At 37.2% G+C, this 19,852-nt stretch overlaps 2 protein-coding genes across 3 annotated transcripts in view; both read right to left on the minus strand.

Annotated features, from left to right (window-relative positions):
• Positions 1-112: 112 nt before the first annotated feature.
• LOC129284254 (membrane progestin receptor gamma-like) lies at positions 113-8,639 on the minus strand. Its single transcript, XM_054919685.2, has 5 exons — positions 8,383-8,639; positions 6,487-6,560; positions 4,219-4,573; positions 2,533-2,719; positions 113-1,697 (listed from the first exon to the last, which is right to left on the minus strand). Exons 2-5 carry the CDS (start codon positions 6,508-6,510, stop codon positions 1,271-1,273), a joined length of 993 nt encoding a protein of 330 aa, XP_054775660.2. The 5' UTR covers positions 6,511-6,560; positions 8,383-8,639; the 3' UTR covers positions 113-1,270.
• Positions 8,640-12,366: 3,727 nt separating this feature from the next.
• The window catches only part of LOC129266913 (oxysterol-binding protein-related protein 1-like), a 36,349-nt gene continuing 28,863 nt past the window's right edge, over positions 12,367-19,852 (minus strand). The window contains exon 10 of one of the 2 annotated variants that reach the window (XM_064102366.1): positions 12,367-19,729. In XM_064102366.1, coding sequence (XP_063958436.1) covers positions 19,536-19,729 — 194 coding nt within the window. In that variant the 3' untranslated portion in view covers positions 12,367-19,535. The remainder of the gene's footprint in view (positions 19,730-19,852) is intronic. The other variant, XM_064102372.1, reaches the window with a different exon arrangement.

Here is a 19,852-nt window from a genome sequence, read left to right on the forward strand (position 1 = left end):
TTCTCAAACGGTAAGCTGACATCATCTAGCCATTTTTATGAGAACAGATTCTCCTCTCTCATTATTCCACTTAACAATCAGGGCATGTATAGTCCTGATAAAAAGAATGAATCCAATCGAACTTCTTGTTTTATTTTATTTCTTTATCAATCTTCAATATACAAATCAGAAATACAGAAATACAATTAAGTGATTACAAAAAAAAAATCAAAGAGCTTGTAGTGCAAATAGGTAACTTTAATACAAACGAAATACAATAAACTCATACCAATTTATAAACTTGCATATTGCTAATGCTAAATGTTTGTGACTTTTCTACGGCAAGTATATTGAAAGAAAATACGCATATTGCTTTGTTAACTTGGTAAACTGATGATATTCCTCAAGAATATTAAAAACAATACAGAGTGTAAAAGGTGACCTAAATCCCGCAAATATTTCAGTAAGGGTTCGATTTATATTTCAATTGGGTCAAACTGATGCAAGGTGTGATATGTGACAAAATGAAGAGACAAAGAAAAAGCGAATCATGCCCCCAAACCAAAATGAAAGAGGATATAAAAACCTAAGAACACAAAACACATCCATTTACATATTCATATTGCAAGTTGATTAATGTGGTCACAGGTAATAAGCAGGTTAAAAGTGTTTATTGAGTACAGACTATACGTTTCCAATGTTGTTACGCTTTTGATAAAAAAGAGTAAGGAATGATGGATAAATAATGTAAAAAAAATACACTTCAACAAACAAACGAAAGGCGAGTATATGCAATAATTAATACAATGAAATAGAGTGGTTGTATTATAACCATATTACCTCATTTAAAAGTTCAGTGATTACGAATTTTCGTTAATTTAGTAAAACTAACTTATGCCTATTTCAAAGTTGCTACGATTTTCCTATCGGATTAATCTACGATTTGTAGGGCCATCGTATTTGGCTACGGACGATTTATAGTTAAGTTTGCAATATTTACGACCATCGTATGATATTTCATTATGTTGTGCATCTCATACAAGGCCAAATAAAAAGACGTACACAGAGGCCGTCCAGACATCGTAGAGATATCGTATGTTGCTCCTGCGCTGATCGTAGATGTCTGCAGGGGACGCCCGGAGATCGTACAGATATCGTAGGATGCGCTATTTCTCACGATTGTTCCAAAATTGTAAATCTACAAGGCTGGTTATTACGAGAACCGTTCCCGATTCGTTATTACTGAGAATAATGGAATGCCCTTGATACATTTTAAAACAATCCCTAGCTTTTAGTCTTTCTTTTGAGGTATACTCGGAGCTTCTTCCAAATGATGAATTTTCGCAAGTTGGCCGGGTTTACGAAGCCACAGACCAAGTCCTAATATAAGGACGCCATGCAAAAAGACGTTCGCCAGCAATATCCCAAAGGTCTCGGCAAAAGTCGGCATGCCACTCAGATCCAGAAGGGCTTCCCGGTGGTCGTGCATTTCAACGGAGAGGGAGCGATACTGGCAGTAGGTCATAGCTACGGTGGAGAGGTGGAAAAGCTGGTGACTGTGGGCGATGAAGTCGAAGCGACCAGGGGCCAGCGCTTCGGGGAGGTGTAATCCGTAAGTTGCCGCAGCAACGATCGCGGCGACGGTCTGGGCAATGTGGTACGCATCGGCTGTCGATGACGATGACGAGCCAAAGAGAGCACGGTAGGCGAGGGGGAGACTGCAAGGAGAAAAGAATCAAGACGAGCTTTAAAGCAAATACGAACTAGCAGACTATAGCACCACCTCAGATACTCAACTACTTTACTCTCACCCATAATGCAACATTCTGAGAAGTGAAGTGTTGCAATATATAGGCCTACTTAAATGATTACAAATTAATTCACACTTAAATATTCCTTCGGCTATATTGAACTTAGATCAGGGGCTCGTATCATAAAGGACTTGAAACTGTTGTAACTTTGCCATTATGGCAACTACCACGGAAACCTTGATTCTGATTGGCTGCTGAGCCCTGTGACAATGGTAGTTGCCATTATGGAAAAGTTACATCACTTGCAAGTCCTTTATGAAACGGGCCCCAGAATTGACATTTGACGATGCTGATCGTGATTACCCTCTTAGATATATGCAATGCATTGGTTGTCTTTTTTTTAAATGTAGTAGGCCTATTGGTGAATTTTTTTCGGATTTGAGTACGGGGTTGGTGATTCAAATTTTATAGGCATTTTTTAACGCCGTTTCTTCCGTTCTCTTGTTACAGTAGATAAAACATTCGGTGCAAATTACATTCCCTTTTCGCGAATATACATTAGGTTATCATGACTAAGAGGGCTTTTGCTAAATTTTGGGCGTTTTGAACACATTATTCTCGTTCCGCACGTTCCGCGCCGACCCGCGAAAAACACCCCTTTTCCACGTTCCCTTTTTTTTATGTCCACTCTTTAATGGTATATGCCCCTCGGGATCTAGACTCTAGAGTTTGTTTTCTGTTCATATTTTCTCATTCGTTCGTTCTTATATACCATCAGGGAAGGAGGGGTGACTGAACTTACTTGCACCACGCAAAGTATGCTGGGAAGGTCACTTTTCTACCATGAATCCTCAGTAAATGATGTCTAGAATACCTAGTTCCACAGGAGGTTGCAGAGAAGAGAATGGAGAGGAGAAACACCATAGGAAGGTAGATGCGATGGATGGCCGAGTTCATAGCGTACCGCGGAAACGCATATTCCTTGTATGCTGAAAAGAGTGAATTCATAAAAGGAAAAGACAGTCAAACCCCATTCCACAGAGAGCAAAGGCCTCTGAAAAACCGCTTTAAGACCATGAAACTTGCTTGATCTTTCGGAGGTCTTTCAATCAACTTTCACAGATCTCCGAGGTCGTTCATGAGTCCTGATTGATCTTTCAATAATCTTCGTGGTCTCCACGATCTCACAAACTTTTTGAAACAGTTCAAAACAGTCTTTCAGTGGTCTTTCAGGAAAATTGTCTTTTGATAAGGCCCCCATTCCACAGAGGGAGACCTTTGAAGGACCAATTGAAATACCAAATTTTTGCAAGGTCTTACAGTAATCACGAAGATCACTGAAATTTGTCATCTCTGTGGATTGGCTCAGAAAGACCCCTCAAAGAACCGTGAAAGACTGATTGATATACTTGACCTATAGACAAGTCCTATAGATATCTTTCAGTGGTCTTTCTGAGATCTTTTATGCAACAAGGGATCTTTCAGAATTCTTTCCATGGACTCTCCCTAGTCTTTCAATGATCTCTCAATGATCTTTTAGTGATCTTTCAATGATCTCTCACGAGTCTTACAGTGATCTCCACAAAAATCTTGAGAGACTGTCGAAAGTCCATGGAAAGACTAAATGAGAACTTTGAAAGTTCATAGGAAGACCGCTGAAATACTGCTGAAAGACCACCAAAAGACCATTTTTTTCTGAAAGACCGCTGAAAGACTGTTTTGAACCGTTTCAAAATGTTTTGGGACTCACGAGGACCACGAAGACCAGTGAAAGATCCATCAGGTATTGTGAAAGACTTCGGAGATCTTTGAAAGTTCATTGAAAGACCTTTGAAAGATCGAGCAAGTTTCATGGTCTTACAGAAGTCTTTCAGATGTCTTGCTCTCTGTGGAATGGGGGTTTAAACAGGATTGCAACAAGATCACGCGATACGATTTTTTAAGCCTTCTACAAAATGTTTTTCGTTTTAGAAAATTTTGCTAAAATGACTGTGAGACCAGGAGTCCAATTCATAAAACTTATTTTAATAACAAATTTGCAGTAACAGTTTAAAGCTATTGAAATCACTAGGCTCAATTTTACTGACTCACCTTAAACCTGGTATTAATAGAAACTTAACATTTGTTATTCTAACAAGTATTTGTGAAACGGGCCCCAGGGGCGGCTTAACAGGGGGCAGGGAGCGACCGCCGTACGCCCTTATATGATTTTGCAAATAATGAAAAAGAAAAAAAAAAGAGAAGAAAAGGGGAAAAGAAGGGAATGAAAATAGGACCTGAGCTATATTATTCATCATAACTCTATATTACACCTGTTATTTAATCGGGAAAATGACATCAATTTGCATCAAATTTGGGTTGTGCAATGGAAAACCAAATATGAGTGCAGCATAAAATGTATCAAATTTTGAACACCTTCCAACCAGTCAAAATTAATGATCAGAATCTTTGTTCGAGTGTCTAATAATTATTAGCATAATATACTAACCTACGCATAAACCCATGACGTATATACTAACAGTGGAGTAGTCGATGAAGTAACATATATAGTGACAGAACTCCGAGTAGGAAGAGAACATGTGAGCTAGAGAGCTGCCCAGCATGTAGCAGCAGCCTGAAAGAGTAAAGACCAGGAACGGCCAGTTGAACGGGTCCGATCTGAAAGACGGGTCCAGGACGTGTTGGCCGGTGACGAGGGCTTGGACCAGGAACGGCACGAAGTGGGTCCAGAAGTTGAGGGTCTCGTTTGTGGCGTGGAAGGCGCTGAGGAGGCAAGTGCCGAGGGTACTGCCGCATGCCCTGTATCGGGAGAAGATGTAGGGCTCCCTGTACGCCGCTGGAACCTAAGGAGAATCAATTGAAGTCCAAAGATAAAAAAAAATTGTATACCGACCCAACTTGATGTTAGAAAGCCCCTGCAAACAACGAGGAGCGTCTTTTTAATTGGATTTGGGGCTTTTTCAACCTAACCCGTCCTGTAAAAAATGGAAAAAATTGAGCATATATACGCCTAATGATTTTAGATTTTCTCCGAAAAATGTAGACAAGACAAACACAACAAACGAAAAGTTAAATATATTCTTGATAACAGAGGAGGCGATTTCATTATTTTTTTTGTCCATTATAGGGGGGAGTGTGGAGGGGGAATGTTGCGAGACGACCCTGTTCAATAGGTTATCCTACTGAACAAATTTGAAAATCAAGGAGGTCACCCCCCCCCCCCCGGATTTCTGCCAATGCTATTAAACATGGTAAGTAACCAAAAATGAGGTTGTTCACCTCAATCGCTTTTGACGGCTCCGGCGCAAGGCGAAATGAAGTTAAATGTTGTTGTTTCTCTTTTTTTTCTATTGATGGTCAACTTATTATTATCAATCATTGCTATTATTCAAGTAAACTTGCTCCTTATAAGACCAGCACCAATATAATATCACAGCTCAATATGGACTGCAGCCGTATGTCTTACTTAATTTAAACAACTCTGTTTGCTATGTGAATCGCACAGTAGTTGTTTAAACATTTTAAACAAGTGTTTAAAATCATAAACAAAAAATTTTAATTCAAATATTTAATTTTCACTAATTTAACCATGGTTGTTTAAAATTTTAAACACATGTTTAAACAACTACTGTGCGATTCACATAGTAATTATACAACGTCGTTTAAATTATTTTAACATTGTATTTTTTCCCTATATACCACTTCTTATTAGTCCATTGCAACTTTGACGAATTTCATCTTGTGTTTTGTATTTTGTATTTGTTATTCGGAAATGAAACAAACAAAATAAACTTTCCTCCTCACCCATTCATACCAAGCGAACATAGACAGAAAATTCAATTAAGGGTGTACTGATGGCGAGGGGTAGTCTGCAGGCACAGACCCTGATTGAAACTTTGTTCAAGAAGTGGGTCTTCGCACAAGACTAGCACACATACAAGCAGACTAGTGAGGGTGGAAGTTTTGTAAATATTCCCATTATAATTGAAGCTAAAAATCTATGATATTTTATCTCTTGCTCGATTTGCTCGGTCGTATTTTTTTTCATTCAGTGGAAGATCTAAACCTGTAATGACTTATAAAGTACAAGGGAGGGGTCATAAAAAATAAAGATGTTAGCAGATATATTGTGCCGCCGTTTAAAAATAAAATATATTGCAACGATGACCCCCCCCCCCCCATCACAAACACGAATCGACGCCAATGCTATTCGTCATGGCTACAAAATATGTTATGCTATGCTGACTACAAAATGAATACAAGAACATATTACTATTGATGTCACAATTGACAATAATACGTACAAGTCGATGCTTATTTGTGAATACGTAAAAAGTGAACTTTATCATGTTTATGCAGATACATATATAGAACCACCAGTATTTTCTATGGGTCAGGGTCACTGCTTGTGAGGAAATTTGTAGATACATTCATAAATGATACATTCAAGGATCAAATTAGGGGAGAATTAAAAAGCAACAGAGAGGTGGTAAAGAGAGAGAGAGAGAGAAGGGAGAAAGATAAATGAAGTAAGAAAGAGAGGGTGAGAGAGAAAGAAAGACAGACAGAGAGAAACAAACAGACAAAACAAACACAGAGACAGGGAGAGGGCAAGCTAAGAGAAATGTCGTCATATTTCCTTTTTATTTCCTTAGATTCTTGAAGGAACTCCATTTTTTGCAAAATATCCGGAATCTGAATAACTTTCTAAAATCATAACTATTGTCACTCTTTAAATCACATATATTTTTTTTACCTCATTCCGTCGTAAAGTCTTCATGGTAGATGAAGCAAGTTCAGCGCAGTGTTATTCTATCATCATTCCCCGCTCTGAAATGAAAATTTGAAATGGTAATATATTAGTATTGATATTCTCTTTAATAAGAATAATGAAACCTGCGTATTCATAATTAAGTGGCTTTTACTTAGGTCTCTTCAAGAGATGGATCCTGAATTTCAACGAGGGGCATATAAAGTGGGATGATTTCTTCAAAATTTATTAATATTACAATTAAGACTAAATAATGCAAAAATATATAGAAATAAAAGAAAGTTAATAACCCAACCTTAATTTCTTTTATTTATTCTTCTTGTCCCTTTTTCTTTTCTACGGACATTATTTTATTAGTTTAAGATCACCAGGGGCGGTTGACCTCGCCCCCTGTTGTGCCCCCCCCCCCCCTAGGTAGAATGACTTTTGAATAACACTCATGATTTCCATATATTTTCATAATTATTATTATTTAAGTTGATTGCACGAGGCGGGGAGGGGGCTGAACACAAACGCTCGTGGAGATAGCCACCCCCCCCCCCTGCAAAGAGAGAGAGAGAGAGAGAGAAATTAATAATATAAAATGTGTGAATAAACAAAAAGTTTACCAATGATTATTTGTCCATCTGACCTGGAAAAAGACAAGGTCAACTGGAGTGATCGAGCCAAGAAGGCCTACTCATTTCCCGTACTTATTATGAGGAAATTGTTATCGGCAGCCGTTTAAAGCCAATTGTGATATAGAGGCCAATAGCATAGAACATTTGAAAAAAATAGCCAAATTAACAACAACAAATAAATGCATGAAAGCGCAAGCATTGCAAAAATAAAAAATAGAAAAGTAGTGTAATTTCAAAACCCAAAGATACACACATACACGAAAACACACACTCCCACATCCACAGCCATGCTATCGTGGTTTGAATACTGTAGGCTGATACTGGCTGATCGAATGTCTATTGATAGTTCATTACAATAATGCTAGTGAAATAAAAAATTCAATTAATAAATTTTAATAAACATCAAAGTAAAGAGGACATACAGCTTTCGAGAAAGGCAAAGCAATGACGATGCTACACTTAAGGGATAGCATAAGGCGCATATGATTTGTTTTTAAGTGAGTAAGTGCATAGTGAAAAAACTAGAGGCGAAATGAGGAAGAAGGGGGAATAAGAAACAATAGCAATTATAAAATAAGAAGTCTGAGCCCCGAATCTACTATTACTCACAAAATTTCACTTGAAAAAAAATGACCCCCCCCCCCCGCAGGCGCCCCTGGGAAAAAATATATGATGCATAGTAATATAGTCAGGCACCTAAACCATGCAGAAAACTTGAATTATATTGAATGATTATAATCTAATGAGCCTAGAAACATTTAAGTATTAAGCGCTATATATTAATGTAACAATATTATGAATATGATTGTCTCCAGTCCAATGTGTGATATATATTGACTAGCCTGTATATCCTTCTCATAGAGCGTATTGCATGATAACTTATTCGAATGGTCTCCGATTCATTCTTATTAACCTCTTCGAAAAGAATAAAATCCAGTGATGAAATTCTGCGAATCTATTCACATCTGCATGCGATAACATGTAGTGTATATGCGGGGGAGTATAACATGCTTGTGCAAATGCTCCCAAAAGCTCCAAGCTAGGTTTTATGTGTGTGTCTTCCGACCATGACAGGTGTGTGGTGTGAGATAAGATGATACAATAACCTCCTCCTACATGCGCAAGATGAATATAAATAAGGATCATTTTCATTACCAATCGTTGCTATTATCAGAGCTGAATAATAAAAGCCTACATAAATGAAACAGTAATGGAAATTCCGTATCTCAAATATTACAAGATGATAGAAGTGTATACTTACATCCTCGCAGACGATCTTCGTGCATCCACCGACGGCGTTGGATCATTCCGTAAATCGAAAGATATATCCCGGCAGACGACACTTTTTGGTCAGCGTGAGAATGTATTGCCGTGAACCACCAGCGCGCGCCAAAAAGCAAAAGATGTATTAACTCCCCGCAATTGATATTTGCAGTGTACACAGGGTAATAGTTGGATACACTCGATCATTATTAATACCGTTGTAAACGCTATGTGGATTGCTACGCTGCTTCGAGTGACCGCACGATTAATATTAGGGCCTACTTATTTCTAATGAATATTGATATTAATCGAACCGTGAAACATAACAATAGAACTGCGAGTTCATTGAAATTGTCGGCATAAATCAATATGATAAACTTGTTTGCATTGGGGTTGAATTCACTTTAATAAACCCTAACAGGCCGGGGGCATGATGCCCCCCCCCCCCTCTACGCTTCGCACGATTTTTCCGAAACGCAAAAAGATAGCGCGAAATTTAAGACCAAATACGTGACATATACGGGTATATATAGCATCGCGACGTCACGTGACTTTTTTACAAGACAATGTCATGCCGAAAATGGCTATTTTTATACTTTGTTTACAAAGTCTATGGGAGATGAAATTCATAAAAGGGTGATTATTTTTCGTGCTAATCGGTCTGCTTCATTTAGGGCTTAATTTAGTTGTTAAATGGTCTGTAATAATTTGCACTGAAAAAACAATGAAAAACAAAAGATGAAAGACAAAGAAATACGTTAGAAGTTCTAAAAACAAAGAAATGCATAAGGAAAAAATTGGCCTTTGCAATTTTTCTTTGTGGAAACCTTTAAATTAGATTACAAAGATGACATCTGCAAAAAAAAGAAGAACATTTGAAGTGAAATTGGGTGTTAAATATGCAAATGACGTTTTTCATGAATAAATTTGCAGATCTTATTCATAACAAATAAAAAATAATCATTTTCATTTTTTTTTAATACTAACTTGTAGTTTTGTGGTAAAGAATGTGCGTGCCAAATCTCGGCGCGATCGCGCTAACGGCGGCCGAGATCAGAAGGGGGGCTTCATGCCCCCCAGTCCTCAATACATCTCAAATAGCCCCGTCTTTTTAGGGTTAAGGATTGGTCCAAAAAGCGATTATATATCCCGGGGGCCACTTCCATTGACGTGCGTGACCAAGAAAAAAAAACACGTAAAAGGGATCTCTTTTTTAAGATAGGGCACGTTACGTACCTAATGTAACTGATAGGGGTGCCAACAACACCAGAAAGGGTATATATTTCGCTAGGAAAACTACGTGTTTACGATCCAATTTGCGAGGGTATAAATAGACCTACTTTATAAAGGATGTACCTTTTGCCCAAACACTAACTTAATTTGCGTTCAATTGTATTTTTTAACCTATTATTGTACATAATATTTCAAGTGTTTTTATTGAATGCTTTGGATTGATTTGTATATAAAGTTTTCCCTCAATGAAAAGTTTACCTTTGATACTCAGGTGCCGCGGAACGGTCTTGAAAGTGGGAGGGGGGCTGATCATGCAAAACTTCACAATCAGATGGTCATTTTCACATTTTGTTCAGTTTCGGGAAAAAGTGGGGTGGGGCGGAAGCCTCCCCCCCCCAGCCTCCCAGTTCCGCGGCCCCTGATACTAAAACCAACTGGTGTTGTTTTGATAGACATTGTTGTTTTGCAGTTAAACTCATAAAAAAATAAAGAAAACAAATCGAAACAGAGAGGAAACCCTATGTTCTGGGACCCGTTTCATAAAGAGTTGCAGCTAGGAGTGAAACTTACCAGATATCAGGCTCAATAACAATATTTAGTAGATGAAAAAACTCTCCTTATCACCCATTCCATTTTCTCTCTTTCAGTCCCTTTTTTTATTTAATTTACATTCCTTTCCTTTTTAAGGGGTACTCCAAACTGAAAAAATAGGACTTGAACAGATCATGGACCTATGAAAAGATGGACGATTAACGCGAGCAATTCCTTGATCCAATGATAGTCACCGGCACTTGGTTATGTATACATCTTGATGAGAACATACAGGTGTTGTGACAATAGCAATTACCATGACAACCAAGACGTATCTGATCACTTATTAAAGACAGATCAGTTTTCCGGTCTCAGTTTTGTTGGATGATACCTAGGTAGCTGTTTCAGAATGTGCCTTTCAATTAACATGCTTCATATTTGGAGCAGCAAACTTAATTGAGAAGCAGACGAATTCTGTGATAGGAAATATGATATTATTTGATCCGGACACTTCCGGACCCCGGTTCCGGACGCACGTAGAGACCTCAATAAAATTGAGAGATACACGATCTATACACGTTATGTGCCACGTATATCTGGAATATTATGGAGAAACTTGAGGAAATGGAATTTTAAATGGTTAACAATAACAATCGATGACAAATTTGCCTTTATATAAAAATATGCAGACATTTTCTCAACTAAACTAAAACACATGGAAGATTACCAAAGGTAAACAAGAACTGCACATTGATTTTCCATGATTTAAATAGGAATCCAACATTTTTAAAGGAAAAAATCCGACAAGTTGATGGGTAAAAGTTTGAACAATATCGGACAAACAATTAGACTAATGTAAATTTTTAAAAGGTGTAAAAATTGGTAATCATATACCCATGGAGACTTCAAATTGGCCGCATATGTGATGTCATAATGATGTAAGGCAAGGGCTACTCTTTTATGTACTCCAATACATAAAATGGCTAGAATGTTATTTTTTCATAAGTTATTCTTTGAATTATATTTTTCTTTCATGAGGAAATAAACAATATACTACCCGGGTTATATTGAGATTACTGCCCCAGGGGAATGGGTACTAAGGAGAAAACCACAAATCCCTGATAATTAAGTACATAGCCTATGTGAAAGTTGTCTTTGCCCCTTGTCATAATTTACTTGCTCAGTTGCCACTTTGAAATCTATAGTCTTAGTTTTTAAAGCAGTCATTACTTTCTTATCGCTTGTCTGATTTCTTTCCAATTTCAGTCCCTCCACAAGGTAACGATCATAGGACCAAAGAAGACTAGTATGAAGAGAATGTTATTCAGATGACAATAACAGTCACCTGTTAGTGAATTCATTATCTCAGGATGAATGTCCATCTCTTCATAGGTCCATAAAAAAATCAAGTAAAATCGAACCACTAAAACACTAATGTCATCAAAATAGTACAAGGAATAGCAAAGTTATGTCATTTTGAAGTCTTGCCTTATTTTGGTGAAACAGTTGTATGCATGTCTTCATGAGTATTCAATGAGCAGACCGATGTCATACCCCCACTTATTCTTTTGTACTGTATTTTATATAATGCGAAAATACGTTTCCCCAATTTTTTTTCCATCGAACAAAATGATTGACCATTGACTTAATGTGTAAGATAATCGTTGCTGCAACTTTTTTTGTCACAAGGAAGACACATCACACACACACGTATGATAATATGAAATAATCATAATTTCGTATAGATAACATAAGAAAAAGGAAAGTGGGATATGCCATCATGAACCCACATATTGCATATCCATGAGGGCATTCATATGATTGATCATTGCTTTTACAAAATATTGCTCAATTTTTAAATTCAACTTCATTATGTTTTATTATCAGATTGCAGGTAAATTGTCAAGCGTTTTGCTTTGTGAATTTTACTCTGATTTATTGATTTATTTTGATTATTTTCTCCTTTTCCTTGTCCTGCTCCTCCCTGTACCCTTTCCTTCAATGTTTTTTTTTTTTTTTTTTTTTTTTTTGGGGGGGTATCTCCACAGGCCTTTGTCTTTAGCCCCCTCCCTCGCCCATCTCGTACAATCAACTTTAAAAAAAAAAATGTTATGCCTGTTTGACGATTCTCTTGTTGGGTAAACAGTATGTTACTTCCTCTATCATACCACTCTGCAGTCAGACGATACAGACAAAAACCAAAAATCACTCTCAGATGTATCATAGATGTTAACATTTATTAAATATACTTTTCTTTTTTAGGACTACACACTGTCTCTACAAAATAGTAAGAAATTTTGAAGTATAGTCATAACATAATCGTGTCGCATTCCTCACTCTCAAATGATACATTACATAACTATCCATCGACGAGACAATCTATAAGCACACTATTCGGCTGGTATTGGTTAAGCGATACAGATTAGATTCCAAACTTGGCAGTTGAAGATGACACCACGTTTTTCAGTAAGACTTATGATACAATAAAGGTTTATAATTCAATTTAAGATAATCAATGCCCCTCAGTCGCTTAATTAATGACATTCTAAATCTGACATAAACATAAAGGGTCGATCAAAGTTAATTACAATACTCAATGCTGATTGGCTGATAATCTCACGTAGGCTTACAGCTATTCTACTTGGTTATATTAACATACTCTTTTGGTACGGTACTTATCATGAATAGAGCTCTTTAACAGGGCACTTTGATAGAGCAGTAATTGACACAGTTGGAGATACCCTGTATAATACTTCAATGAAATTAATAGAAATAGGAAATGAACAATAATTTATCAAATAATCTTAAACACGTGGCTGCACGGTATGATGATGCAACTATGATATTCAACTATTGCGACATTGGACTTCAATGAATACACGGTATCGGGTCCATGATGTATTGCTTGTACAAAAATGTTGTATAGAATCGAGGTCTTAATAGCTTCCGCCAAGGAATCTTCCTTCAACTGCCATAAAACGAACACATTCATTACCCCGATCAATTGCATACCGGCTCCAATAAAAGGGTCATAAAAATGTCATTCCTTAACTACATTTAATACCCCTCATCTTTGCTGTCTTTTGTTCATAATTGTCTCAGCTAACAAAATGTGGAATGCAATCATTGATTGCTATTGTTTGACAAATATTAGAACCCCATATCGTGATAATACACATGGCGATTACTATCAAAGCAGCACGATATGCAATATCGTGCAGCCTTACTCGATGTCTACAACAATTACTAAACATTAATGTTTTCAATGAAGTGTTACCACTCGCTACACAACTCGCAGAAAAACTTCAATGAATTATTTGTATCAAAGAAACGGAAGGCAGCTATAAGGCTGAAAATACACTTAAGATTTTAGCACTCCGAAGATGCCTGACATTATTAAGATATACAACCAATTCAATATGCCTATCTAGAGATATCTATATCAAATGTACACATCAATGTGAATTATTATCATTCAGTATCTCCATCAGCTGTCACATGTTCGTAACAATTTTTAATCAAATACAATTAGTGTTTTCAATATAAAAATTCCATAATATACAAATAATCGGTGCAAAATCATACAAGCATTATTTATGGATACTGACTAGTTTGAATATACAAAAAGATAAATACATGATTGCAAACTTTCCCATCATATATGATTTCGCAGTCTTAATATAAAAATTTCATAAAGGGAGGGGGGGGGGTTCAAAAACTATTCTTAAATCTATGACAATATCATGAATACCTTGTATATGACGAGCCAAAAGTTTATAGTCCAAAAATGGAGCTATACTCTATGGTCCAACTCTATTCCTGAATTTTCAACAAATTATTACTATTCTATTACCAATTTCATTTTAAGATTTTTAAATTTTGGCATTCCATATCTATCTAAGCAACCAGCGAAAGGTAGCGATCTTCATTCCTTAATAGAGTAATGTGTCAGCTGAGCGTTGGCGCCCTCTACGATCTCTACTGGCTTCCTTGAATCTGAGGGGTTTCGATCGATCGCAAGTACAAGAAAACACAATGAAGAGCACACGCAACTTGTAAATTCATACATTTTTCAACAAAATGATTAACAAAATCTCACTATTACCCCCCCCCCCCGTCTTCCTTCATCCTTATCCTGAAATGAAACATGATTTTTGTGTGCGTTTTCTTCCCTAACATAAGACTTGAAAGAGGATGAGTAAGTCAAAAGGTGGATTCAGGTTGTCAGTAAATGAAGCCCAAACACCTCACCCAAATTCCCAACGCCTCCCAATTTAACAAGGTCATCACAGGTATGACCTGGGAGTAGTTCATCAACATTTGTTATCCCACAATTTGTCAGATCTGACATCTTTCCTTGTTTTTGATTGGCCGAGGAGCACCGTTACTATGGAAACTGTCGGCTAAAACAGGATCCGTCTGATGAAAATCTGACAAGTCCTTGCACGAAATGCTCCCAGAGGACAAAGAAGCCGTGGTAGAAGAGTGAGAAAAGCTAATGAAAATAATAAGTGTTCTACACATGAATTCATAAGCTAACAGGTAAATCCTCCTTTTAAATTGCTGTAATCATAGCATACCCATCGTTAATGCCCATCATTAAATATATACCGGTTTACACCTGCATTTATAATCATGTTACATTTACTGTATTCATCATCACACTTCAACATCTTCAACATCAACTGTTTTCAATATAGGTGGATATTCAATGACGCTATTGCTTGTCTCCTTGATTTAATACCATACAATGTGGTGGAATCAAAATTCTATATCATTTCATTGGGAGAATTTACCCAGCCATATCAGATCTTATATCAATCTTACAGACAACATGTGCGTAATGATATGATCTATTTCTCAATCTACAATAAAACCAATTTACAATAAACTTTGAACGTAAATTACCTTTAGATTTACCGAATCCTAATACTGCTTTATTAACATGTATTGAAATAACTGAGTTAATTTAGCCTTTTCAACATTCACCTACAAATAAGGACCTACAGCAGGGCCCCAATTCAATATTGAAAAAAAAAGGTTAATGCAATTTTCTACAAATATTTGCATCTTAAAAAAAGAGACAGACGTTAGCATTGATAATCATCCTTTGGAATTTCATATTTACAAGTATCTAAAAATCACCACCTAACATTTACAGAAAGGGAAAAGAATGGTGTGCTGATAGAAAGGCCATGCTGCTTCATACTACAGTGAAACCAACAAATCGAACTCCAAACCAACCAATGATACGCCATTTGACGCTGAAGTTGAAGGGGAAGTTCACCCTGAAGAAAATTTTGTTGTAAAAATAGCAGAAAATATAATAACAAATATGGGTGAAGGTTTGAGGAAAATCCATTACAGATTGAGAAAGTTATTAGAATTTGGAGTTTTGGATTTGTGACGTCATAAACGAGCAGCTGCCCCATATGTTATATAATATAAAATAAATTTAATTTCCTTAATGGTTCCTGATGACTTGTGTTTTTTTTTTCATGATCAGGTGTGAAATGATTTGTCTAATGATATACAAAAGGTACAGTAGAAAACTGAGCATCATTCAATGGCTGCCTAGCTTTTATCAGATATCATCATAAAATAAGAAATTTACCTACATTTCTCTCTAAGGGTGAGTTAATACATTACAGATGCTCTGTTTCTGTTGACGCAACCCCCATAGGAACTCGGCAAAGCAGTTTCTGCCGCATCAACACCAACCAAGCTGGTATATAACCAATTACGTAAGAAACATCTTAAGTCTTGATCAGTTGTAGTGGCTGACCTTTTAAAAGACAGAAATTAATCTTGGGCCTTTTTTTTAATAAAGTGAAGATAATGGCCGAGCGGGGATTTGAACTGACAACCTCACAATCATGAGTCTAATGCTTTTAACCATACCACACAACCCTGGCATCATGGTGCAGTGTTTCTGACTCTTGTCTCTTAATCAGAGAGGGTCATGGGTTCAAATCATACTCCAGATGTAAATTTCCTTCAGCAAGAAATGTATCCATATCGTGCTGCACTCTACCCAGGTGAGGTAAATGGGGCATGCCAGTATTAATTCCTTAAAACACACAAGCTTCTAAAGCCACTCAGCTCAAGCTGGGGTGAATGTGCTGCATTACTGTTGAGTGCTGAGAGACTTCTAATTTAGTAGTTGCTCACTTTATAAGCAATAAGTATAATTATTACATAGTCTACTTAACAAGCTATGCTATATTTTCACCTTCACAGACTGTTATCGTGCAGTGGTATTTCTTTGATAAATCATAATTTTGTCTGCTCGCATTTAGACAACGATACAACATCTTCGAAGAAAATAAAGGAAGCACTCATATTGCTACAAAATCTCACCCATAATCAAATATTTGACAGTAGGAAAACAGAAGGTATTCATACAAACATAGATTTACATGTTGATTACCAACATAATAGAGCTGCATATGAATTTCTCAATTTTGCAATTTATCAAGCAAAAATACACGAAGATAGCATACAAAGAGACAGTCATAAAACATGTTGAGAATAAAATTAAAGGCAACTGGTTGTATATTAGAGACAATTCCTCCAATTAGGCTTTATACAAAATAAGAATTTTTGGTAAGGGAGATGGGACTATGGGGCTTTGTACATATTTTCATCATCATAATCAGTCATGCTTTCGCAGGGCATAACAACATCGATATATCCCTTTGGATTTTGAACATCAAAACAAATTATCATATCTCCTACAGCTTAAAAACAGTCCAAAAGTTGATGTACAGGTGCAAGTATGCAGAACGTCATATACCAGTGCTTGATTTTGCCACTACAGGTTACGAGGGAAGATTCTCCTAAATAGTATCCAAAATTTGGTCCCCTCAATCTCATAAAAGTACCCAAAAGAGAAAATTTCCCCACCAAGATGGGAAGGCCTAGTAAGAGATAGCTGTACAGAGTATTTTTTTTTATCCTGAGGTAGAGATAAACATATCAAAATATGTGCATGTAATATCACATGACTTTCATTTATCTTTGCAAATACAGTGAAAACCTGAATGAACATTGACATTTCTATATTTTTCCTTAAATTGCATCAATGGCTAAACTTAAAAACTTCTATTTAGAATAAGTATGTTCATTTTTGTATCCAGATTCTTTACTAAATCCTGACCACGATTCAGTGAATAACATTTTCCCATAGAAAAGTTCCAGAAGAAACATTTAGTTACAATCTACGACGGAAGTGAAGAACTGAAGGGGGGGGGGGGGGTCAGAAAAAGGAAAGTCAGACTTGTAAGATCATTCATAATGCCTATGTGGCATTACATAAGTCTTGGTTTAAATTAAACTTGAGTTATGCTTGTACATATTACCAATTTATGACAATGACAGTTTTAACCTGACTCACAGCACCCCGTCCAGCCATGAATACACAGAATTCAGATTGACACAATTGATCTGGTGTTACATGAAGTATATTGGGTGATTTCAAGTTTTGGTGTTTGGTGTTGGTCCTGACACACAATTCAGGTTGTGTTACCAAGCTTCAACACTGAATGCGAGTTAACATTTCAGTGTTAGTGAGTGTGTTAGTGTTGGAAGCCCAATTCAGATTGTGCTCCCTAGCTCAAACATTCATCCCAGGACAAGCATCCTTTTTTTTTTTAAAGTTTGGTGTGGTACTGATTTAAAAACCAGCCCAACTCCAACACCAATCTTGAAATCCCCAATCGATGATTGCAAGATGCAACAATATCAACAAGTCCTCAACATCAAGAGATGCAGTTGGCAATCTAATCATAGAATTACCTGATGGATGATTCATAAAGTTGTTTGTAAGTTTCGAGCGACTTTACGAACGACTGGTGACCCGTCTTAGGAACTTAATCAAGGTCAATGAAAATCCTGTCTGTATCATTTACCACAAGAAAGGATCACCAGTCGTTCGTAAAGTCACTCGTAACTTAGAAACAGCTTTATGAAACACCCCCTCGGGCTTCCTAACACAAAGCATAGCACTTGATCTTTGAACCAGGTTTTACAATTGACCACATTAACTGTTTTCTGAAATCATTTGTGTAAATCAACTGTAACATCAATCACTGCATTTTTGTGTTAATACGGACCCCAGAACTTCTGATAGGTTAGAGGCCAACACCAGTCCTAATATAAGTTATTCCTTAAAAGTAGAGTACTTCAATAGCTGTTATCAATCACGAGTTAACATGATTTTCACACTGGTTAAGTTTAAGGTAGCATGGTTACCTGCATAGAAAGGTCACTTGTCTTTCCCCTATTCTTTGATCTTTCATATTCAGTTATACCATTGCAGTGGTCAACATAATGTAGGTTACCTACATTCATAAGTAAGAGGATACTCCTATTTGTCTTAACAGGAATGCTTCCCCATATGTGACCAGCCAACCCGAAACCACCAATGAGTCGCCAGGGGAGGTTTTCTGTAAAGAGCCAAAATTGTAATTTGGCAGTTAAAAAGCAAAAATTTGAAAATTAGCTTATCAAAAGGGTTATTTTGGGTACCCGGTAGGATGCGAAAGATATTGTATGTTTGAATTTGCCAGCGCCATAATGAGGCTGCGATGAATGCAAGGAATGCTCCCCAGGGAGTGGAAATTGTGCACTTTTCGTGCGGGATTGAAATGAATGACCAGGGTAATAATATGCTGTAAAGCGCTTTGAGCCATTCTGGGAAAAGCGCCATATAAAAATTGGCTATCATTATTGTTTTTTAAATTTTATTTATGACACCATTATGGGCGACTTATTGTTTATTTTGGGGTGGGTAGTGACATACACTATTTTGTTGAATGAACCTGACCATAAAAACAATGTTTCTTCAATTTCAATATAAATGCTCATCAGCACTGGCCAAGCCACCCTTACGGTAACACGACATTTGCTCTTACGACAAATGCTCCTTCGCTTATTTCTCTGAAGATATAGGGGGAGGGTTAGAATTGTAAATGGCTTTTGGTTCAGAGTCATATGGGGATTGGGATGAAGGATAAGGTCTGAAGCTCAGGTTTATGATCGGCTTTAATGTGTGCATCTTCCAGTAGGAGCAATTGTCGCAGGAGCAAATGGCATGGAACCCCAACATGACGACCCCCTTTCCAATTAAGACCATCTTGGATTTTACTCTCCATACACTGGGCGTTCCCACGAACAGACATGTTAGAGAACAAACAATAGAAACCTGTCCATTAAACCGTGGCGAATCATTCTTTGAAGGGTGTAATGCACAGGTTTTCTATCGTTTTGCCCTCCATGTGACATCATCTGAAACTACTCTATAGGAGCATCGTCAGTACCAGAGACATCTACCAACCAGACCATCGTCATCTTTGGGAAGTCGTACTACACAGGTTCAGCGGTCCCTCAAAATATAGTAGGAGAGTTGGAGTAGTTCCTGTCCCAGTAGTTACCCTTATAGAGCCAGTCCTGCTCCCCTGTCAAGCTGTTGACGTCAGCTCGGAACCAGACGGGGGACCAGGTGTCTTTGTTCTTGTTCCGTTGCTTCCGCCTCGCCCTCTGGTTCTCCTCCAGGCGATGCTTCTCAGAGGATGCGCCGTCTGAAATGGAACGGATGACAGGAGGAGCACCAAATCACTTTCAATGTTGCAAGGTTCAGAAGGATGCCACACTTGTGAACTACACAATAGCATTATTTGGGCTGGCAACTTTATGTTAGTGAA

Source organism: Lytechinus pictus, chromosome 1 (assembly GCF_037042905.1).
Source record: "Lytechinus pictus isolate F3 Inbred chromosome 1, Lp3.0, whole genome shotgun sequence".
Classification (NCBI taxonomy): domain Eukaryota; kingdom Metazoa; phylum Echinodermata; class Echinoidea; order Temnopleuroida; family Toxopneustidae; genus Lytechinus; species Lytechinus pictus.

What these genes read in the sequence shown, in the direction of transcription:
- LOC129284254 (XM_054919685.2), bottom strand. Translation starts at nt 6,510, where the DNA reads ATGAAGACTTTACGACGGAATGAG. An exon ending in AGACTTTACGACGGAATGAG is followed by an intron (nt 4,574 to 6,486) that starts GTAAAAAAAATA and finishes GATTCTCCTTAG; the next exon opens with GTTCCAGCGGCGTACAGGGA. An exon ending in CGTCATGGGTTTATGCGTAG is followed by an intron (nt 2,720 to 4,218) that starts GTTAGTATATTA and finishes CACTCTTTTCAG; the next exon opens with CATACAAGGAATATGCGTTT.